The sequence below is a fragment of the Cebus imitator genome, unplaced genomic scaffold, assembly GCF_001604975.1.
Source record: "Cebus imitator isolate Cc_AM_T3 unplaced genomic scaffold, Cebus_imitator-1.0 Scaffold46, whole genome shotgun sequence".
Taxonomy (NCBI): domain Eukaryota; kingdom Metazoa; phylum Chordata; class Mammalia; order Primates; family Cebidae; genus Cebus; species Cebus imitator.
In genome coordinates, this window is record NW_016107361.1 from 4,855,802 (window position 1) to 4,864,243 (window position 8,442).

At 34.3% G+C, this 8,442-nt stretch overlaps 1 protein-coding gene across 9 annotated transcripts in view; it reads right to left on the minus strand.

Annotated features, from left to right (window-relative positions):
• FER (FER tyrosine kinase) overlaps window positions 1–8,442 on the minus strand; it is a 485,340-nt gene that overhangs the window by 378,182 nt on the left and 98,716 nt on the right. For 8 of the 9 annotated variants that reach the window (XR_001824818.2, XM_017527225.2, XM_017527227.2 and 5 more), the window contains one exon: window positions 422–595. The exons of the other annotated variant lie outside the window; for it this stretch is intronic. Coding sequence is in view for 7 of the 8 variants with exons in the window: in XM_017527225.2 (XP_017382714.1) it covers window positions 422–595 (174 nt within the window). In the remaining variant the exon portion in view is untranslated. The remainder of the gene's footprint in view (window positions 1–421; window positions 596–8,442) is intronic. 9 annotated transcript variants of the gene reach the window in all.

Consider the following 8,442-nt stretch of genomic DNA (forward strand, 5'->3'; position numbering starts at 1 on the left):
CAGAAGAGACAGACTGAATGTAAGCAAAATTAGGGATATGTAAATTTAAGAATACCAAAGTAATTTTGCCTATTATTTTCTTTTTCATTTATGCAGAGTAGTAGATAAGACAAATTTATTTTTAAAAGACTAAAAGAACTATTTCAGTAAATAAAAACTAAAAATCCTAAGTGATAAGAAAGCTATGTGTCACAGTTTAATCGGCAGCCTCTTTTTTCTTTCTTCCTTAGCAGTATATACAGTAACAGTGTATCCTATAACCAATGCTTTACATTCAATAAAAATATTACTTTTAGAGACCACAAACCTATTTCTTGTTGGGAAATGACAAATAAATAATTTTTAAAGTCAAATAAGATAAAATGGCTCAATGAATTTGAAAAACAATTTAAAGAAAGAACTTCAATATGGAAAAACAAACCTTGATCATCTCTGCCTCTATCTGCTGATGAACACCTATGTAACTTTTCTTCACCTGCTGCTTGTCCTTAATCATCATGGTGAGCCTGTGTAAGGGTCCAGAGTTCAAGTCCTCTGCATGTGTCTTCATTATCCTACTAAGTTGTTCTGTCTGCTGAATCATAAGAAGCCAAGACTTACAAAAAAAAAAAAAGAGAGAGAAAAGAAAGAAAATTAACATTTACGTTAAAGGTTTTCATTTGGCTGTGCTTTAAGAGTTCAAAACTTTAAATATTTGGTTTTATATAAATTATTACATTAATATAATAGGTTTCTGACAACTGTGCAAAGATCTATGAATGGTTCATACTTAACATCTTCAACTTCAACTACAAATGCTTCAAAATTCTGTAATCAGAGACCACACAGAAAACTAAGAAAAAGATTAGGGGACTCAAGCGTCCACATTTGCAGTCTTCATTTTATCACTTCTCAATTGTTTTCCAACACTGAAATATTGCTCTGCCACACCATTCCAATGCCCCACTATGGTCTCCAGTTCCTAATGGTCAAATGCAACAGACATTTTCCCGTCTTCATCTTAACCTGCCTCTCTGTGAAATCTGATCCTGCTGACTCAACTTCATACTGAAACTGTCTTCTGTGAAGGCTCGCTTAGCTTCTTATTTTCATATATCTTGGCTTGTTTTCCTCCATTTCTAAAACTTCCTTTTCCGTCTTTGGTACCTATTCTCTTGTTGCCTGTGTGAATACTGGTATTCTATGGATTTCTATCTATAGCTCCATTCTTTCCTTAACAAATACCTTTATATTTCAATAGTTATTCTAGCACAATACACTAAAGGGCACAACACACAGCCTCAACAGCAAAAGGCATGTAATTGTAGGTTTGGGATCAGTGGCCATTTGGAGACTGATAGAAGAACAAATCATTTACTAGTTAGACTTCCTGACATATATGCTTAAAAAAAAAAAAAAAGTAACAAAGAAATGCTCTTCACTATAGGTATTTAATATTCTATTCAGAAACAATATTAAAGACCTATGATAGGTTGGGTCCAAAAGATATTTTCTAAGTGGACAAGGTTTAGTTTCCAATATTGACAATAGTAATTTTCTACTATTTCTACAATTATTTTTGACCTGTGATGGAACAGAATTATCCTTCTGTTAATATTCCAGTGTAATAATCAAAAACCAAAATTCATAAGAATCTAAAGCAAAATTATAGCCTAAAGAAAGCAAATTCTTAGTTACAATACACACTTGCCAGGATCTGACTTGTCAATCTCGTTTTTTATATACTGTATTATATGTTTTTTAAAAATAACAATCTTTGAGAACACTTATTTTAGAGAGGGGACTCATTTTTAGTTGTGAAATATCATCAACATGGAACATATGTGTGGCCTATAAACCCATCATATTTACTTTTAAATATGAAAATATAATCACTAACATGTTCTTAACACCAAAGCAATTTAAAATACAGTCCTTATTTTAAAACCTAAAATTTAACAAAGATGTAAACAATATAAAACTATACAAACCTGGATTAAAGATATAAACTAAATAGCTATAATATATGTAGCTTTGCCTTTTTCATGTAGTATTTTCACTTCAAACTATGCAGTATTGAAAAAACATTCTATAGCATGAGCAGAATGTTAACACTACAAAAAAACACAAAGTAAGAGGAGTCAGTGTTCGTGCTCTACCTTCAGAAAATAAATATTCTTTAAGTGCTTTGTGGAAATAACTTTTTGTAATTCTTTATAGGAGTCCTTGCAGCCTAGAGGAGAAGCTTTCTTGGAAGCCAAAAACCACACAGTTATGTCAGATTGCCCTCCTCTCCCAGAAAGGCACATCCCAACCTGCCTAAAAGCCCTGTTCACTGTAGTCACTACAGGAAGTCTAAGGTCTCAATGCATATATTGCCACTCTGTCAACCCCACATTGCCCTCAGTATCTCCTAATCCAACTCAAACCTCTATCTATAGAACACTGTATCGTCAAGAACTCTTGCTCTGTAATTAGAAAACTCTTCATACCTCTTATCAGAACTTTCAATTTATCTTCCAGCTTTAACAAAAGCCTGGCTCTATCTCACTCCCAATACCCCAATGCTGCTAATAAACATTCTTTGTGTTTCTGTAGAAGTCCCTGCTCTTTTCAATCTCAGGACACCCTTATCCATGAACAATTCATCAGCAAGTCTTTCAGATTCTGTCTCAAAAGTCAATTACAAATCCATCGACTTCTCTCCATCTCCACTGCCACTCCTTTGAAGGTTATGATCCTCTCTGACTTAAGACTATTAATACCTCCCCGAAATGGTGTACTCTCATGCTCCTTTCCAATCCATTCTCTTTAAAATAGCAATAATAATGATAAAATTAAAATTAAAATTTGATATAACTGACTTCCTTAAAACACTACATTGGCTGACCTTTTCATTTAAAGAAAAATCCAAACTCCCTTCTTTTATCTTTTTATGTTGAGATGGAGTCTTGCTCTGTCACCCAGGCTGGAGTGCAGTGGCACGATCTCCACTCACTACAACCTCCATCTCCCGGGTTCAAGTGATTCTCATGTCTCAGCCTCCCAAGTAGCTGGGACTACAGGTGTGAGCCACTACACTTGGCTAATTTTTGTATTTTTAGTAGAGACGGGCTTTTGCCATGTTGCCCAGGCTTGTCTCAAACTCCTGGCCTCAAGTGATCCACCACCTACCTCAGCCTCCAAAAGTTCTAGGATCGTAGGCATGAGCCACTGCACCCAGCCCAAACTCCTAAGATTTATAAAGTCTCCCATTATCTGTTCTCTAATCTATGCTTCCAACTTCATGTTTTGCCGTTCTCTACCAAGCTAAATAAATGCTAGAAATATTCTTTCTTCAGTTTGCTGAACATATCAAGCTCCAATCTCTTTCTGAAAGTTTTCTCTTCTAAGTGGAAGCTCTTCCACACCTTCACCTGGCAAGACCCATCTCTTCCTTTAGTAATCCGCTAAATCTCCTGTAAGTCTAATCGTTGCTATTCCGTCTTACTCTTTCTCGGCATTTAAAACAATTATTTATCTGTATGTATACTTGGTGGTTTGTTTTTTTTATAATGTCTCCTCAACCAAAATGAAGGCAGTACCATGTTTAATATTTTGAGTATTTACTGTGATATTTGAGATAAGAGGGAGGGAAAGAAGGAAGAAGTAGGAAAAAAGATTTTAAAAAAGGAAAGATGATTGCAGAATAAAACCATGAATTAAACATATGCCATAAAAGTGGCTTAAAAAATTTTTTTGAAACAGGGTCTCACCCTGTCACCCAGGCTGGAGTAGAATGGAACGATCATGGCTCATTGCAGCTTCGTCCTCCCAGGCTCAAGTGATTCTCCCACTTCAGCTTTCCAAGGAGCTGTGACTACAGGCATGCACCACTAGGTTCAGATAATTATTCTGATGTTTAGTAGAGACAAGCTCTCACTATGTTGCCCAGGCTGATGTTGAACTCCTGAGCTCAAATGATCTTCCCTCCTCAGCCTTCCAAAGTGCTGGGATTATGGGTGTAAGCCACCATGCCCAGGCAAAAAAATTTTTAACATGGAATTAGATAATATACTGTGATAGTGAAGAAAAAATAAACATCTACCTTCAACTGAAAAAATAACAGAAATAGCAGAGCAACATGTAATACAAATGAAACACTAACCTAAAAGGAATAGTTGGAAGTCATACACCAAAAAAATGTTTGGATGATCTAATTCCTTGAATTAGCTGGGTAGATGGGATATTTGTTAAAAGAGAGAACAGTAAAATCTTAACAGATGCTTAACAAAGAAACAAATAAAAGTAAAGATACATTTCAATATTTGCAATAAAACTGGAATAGCACTTTGCAGATATAGATAGCTCTTTGGTTACAGCATAGCAATGATCAGGGCATAGATAAATTGTTATTTAGGATAATTTGTGGAAGATAATTCTTTCTCTTTTTTTAAAAAAAGAGAGACAGGGTCTCGCCATGTTGCACAGGCTGGCCTGAGACTCCTGGCCTCAAGCGAGCCTCCTGCCAGTCTCCCAAAGTGCTAAGATTATAAGCATAAACTGCTGCACCCAGCTGCAAGCTAATTCTTTGTAATTTACGAAACAAAACATTGTCAGCCACTTGAAGACATTAAAATTGCTTCATTATACAGAAACCTGCTTGCTAGCAGTGTTACTTAAAATTGAATTTTACCAGTAGTAACTCACTGATGCTAAAAGTTATAGACAGGTTAAAAAAATATTAAAAAGTAAAAATATCTGAATTTTAATTTTAGAAAAATTTAATCATAGGCAAAGAACAATAATACAATCAGAAAAACAACACTATTAAAATTTGCAAAACAGAATATAAGTATCATCATTATTGAAAGAAGAACTACAAAACATTAAAGTTATAATAATTTAATTTTAGACTAGACAAAAACCCCACAGGATAAAAAAAATCAAGAATGAGAGACCGATGGAAAGACATTTAGGTAACTTTTCAAATAGAAGAATCAGAAGATAGCTTTAGTTCTGAAGTTTGTATATCAAGAAGTATAAACTTGAGTTTATAATTTTTAAGTTTCAAAAGTTAACCAACTGAAGGTTTTAAGTAAGCAGACTATTTATACCTTCTGAATTATCAAAAGTGCTTTTTAAAGAAAGTTAACACTATCCATTTTTTCTTTTAAAAAGGAACAAAAAATGAATAACAATTGAAAATAAGTACAAAATAAAAATGAGGCCAGGAACAGTGGCTCCTATCTGTAGTCCCAGTGTTTGGGGAGGTCAGGGTGGGAGGCCAGGAGCCTCGAGACTAGCCTGGCCAATGTAGCAAGACCGTGTCTCTACAAAAAAAACTTTTTAACCAAAAATTTGAAAACTATGTTTTTAAATTTAAACATTAGCTGGATATGGTGGCTTGTTTCTGTAGTCCTAGCTACCCAGGAGGCTGAGGTTGGAAGCTTCCCTTTAGCCCAGGAGTTCAAGGTCACAGTGAGCTATGGCTGTGCCACTGCACTCCAGCCTGAATGACAGAGCGAGAGCCTGTCTTGAAAAAAAAAAAAAAAAAAGATACTAACTCTGTCTGTTAAATATTATATGAAAATGGGATAAACACCTATGAAAAAGAAAACATCAAATCAGAGAGGGTACAAAACTTCAGTATATGCAATACATATGAAACAGAAGTAAAATAACACACAGCACAACAAAAAGACAAGTGAAAACATGCCAGAAAAATATGAACAACAAGACACTGTAGTCACTATATTCAAATTATAAATATAAAGTAGAATTCTAGGCACAAAATATAAAACAAAGAAGAGCTTACTTAATTAGAGAAAAGGAAATAAATTCTCTAAAATTAAGTCTAAGAAAAGAGAAATAACCATAGTTTAATAATAACTTATGAGAACTTTGACAGAAAAATACTAAAGAATGGAAGAAATAGGTACTAATTTTTCTTCTTTTGAAGAGAAATATAAATTGCCAAAACTGACACTTCAAGATATAGGGTACAGATTATTTCATTGCTCACAGTTAGAGTCCCAGCCCTTTATCTGTGCTCTCCCTTGCTAATTACCTTCTGATTAGGAGTGAGAAATAGGAAGAAGGCTGGCACACATTCATTCTTGTACTTTCTCTCCCTCTCCTGTTTCCTTTTAGCTCTTCCAAAATTTTTGAACATTTTCTAGAAATTAAACCCTGTCTATTGAACTACATGACATAGCTTCTACTTTCCTGTTTGAATCCAAACTTTTACAAGTACAAAATTCAAAGAGACCAACAGCCATGGAGTCCATGGCTGTCATAAACCAATTATCAATAACATACCTCTAAAGAAGTGCAAAGCTCAAATGTTTTGCTATTGAATAATATCTAACTTACTTGAATTAGTAAACTTTGGTGCTACTTAAATTGTCTCTAAGAATTGAGAATGGAAAAAAAAGTTTCTAAAACCACCTTAACATTGAGAAACCGAGGCAGAACCCTGTGGAATCCCTGAGTTGAGGACACAGAGCTGGGAGTCTGCAAAGAACAAGGTACTATGAAATAAAAACAAATACAACCTGACAAAACTGAAACATGAATAAACAGAAATTCTGACTAGACCAAAACAAGTAGGAAGACTGAATCAGTAATCAAGCGCTTTTCATGAAAAAACCCAGACCCTTGTTTGACTCATTAGTAATTCTATAAAACATTTAAGGAAGAATTAACATCAATCCCTTTCAAACTATTCTAGAAAACTGAAAAGGAGGGAACATTTTCAAATTCATTCTATGAGGCCAGTATTACTCTGACAGCAAAGCCAGACAAAGACACTACATGAAACAAAAACTGTCCAGGTGCAGTGGCTCATGCCTGTAATCCCAGCACTTTGGGAGGTTGAGGCAGGAGGACCATTTGAGCCCAGGAGTTCAAGACCAGCCTGGGTAATTAAGGGAGACACCATCTCTACAAAAAATAAAAATAAATTGGAAAAAAAAAAGAAAAATTACAAGCCAATATCCCTGATGAACATAGATATAAAAATCCTCAATAAAATTCTAGCGACAAAACTGTACACATATTAAAAGGATCATATACCATGACCAAGTGAGCAAGTGGGATTTATCCCTGGGATGCAAGGATGGTTCAACATACACGAATCAATAAATTTGACACATCACATTAACAAAATAATGAATAACTTTATATGATCATGCAATATATGCACAAAGAGTATGACAAAATTCAACATGTTTCATGATTAAAAACTCTCAAAGAATCAAGTATAGAATCAATGTACCTCAACATAATAAAGGATAGATATGACAAGCTGACAGCTAACATTATACTCAATGGTAAAAAACTAAAAGGTTTCCTCTAAAATCAGGAAAAAGAAAAGGATGCTCACTCTCAAATTCTATTCAATGGCATATTAAAAGTCCTAGCCAAAGTAATTAGGCAATAAAAAGAAATTTTAAAAATCCAAATCAGAAAAAAAGAAAAGAAAATCATGACTTTCTGCAACAGACAGGATCCTATATGTAGAAAACTCTGGCTATCCAATTAAAAAAAAAAAAAAGACTAGAATTAATAAGTGAATTCTATAAAGTTGTAGGATTAAAAAAAAAAAAGATCAGCAACATTGTTTTGCTTTTTTCTTTTTTAAAAATGTACTTCTTTTCCTGGCGGAAGTATAAAAACAATCAGTAACATTTCTATACAGTAACAACAAACTATCCAAAAAAGAATTTTTTAAAAATCCCATATTAGCATCAAAAATAATACAATACATAGGAACAAATTTAGCTAAGGAAGTGAAAGATCTTTGCATTGAAAACTATAACATATTGATGAAAGAAGTTGAAAAAAGCACAAATAAATGGAAAAAATTCTTATGTTCATGAATTGAAAGAATTATCATTAAAATATGCAAAGCAATCTACAGACTGAAGGCAATTCCTATCAAAATTCCTAATTAAAATTCCAATGGTAAAAAAATGCCATTAGAATTATCAAATAGAAAAAAAAAAAGATCCTAAACTTCTTACGGAGTCATAAAATACCCTGAAAGCTAAAGCAATTTTTACAAAGAACAAAGCTGGAGGCACCATACTTCCACATTCCAAACTATATTTACAAAGTTATATTAATCAAAATAGGATGATACAAGCATAAAAACAGATACATGGCCAATGGAAGAATAGAGAGAGCCCAGAAATAAGCCCACACATATACAATCAACTTATCTTTGACAAGGGCACTAAGAACAGACAATAGAAAAAGGATAGTCTCTTAAATAAACAGTGTTGGGGCCGGGCGCGGTGGCTCAAGCCTGTAATCCCAGCACTTTGGGAGGCCGAGGTGGGTGGATCACGAGGTCAAGAGATCGAGACTATCCTGGTCAACATGGTGAAACCCCGTCTCTACTAAAAATACAAAAAATTAGCTGGGCATGGTGGCACGTGCCTGTAATCCCAGCTACTCAGGAGGCTGAGGCAGGAGAAT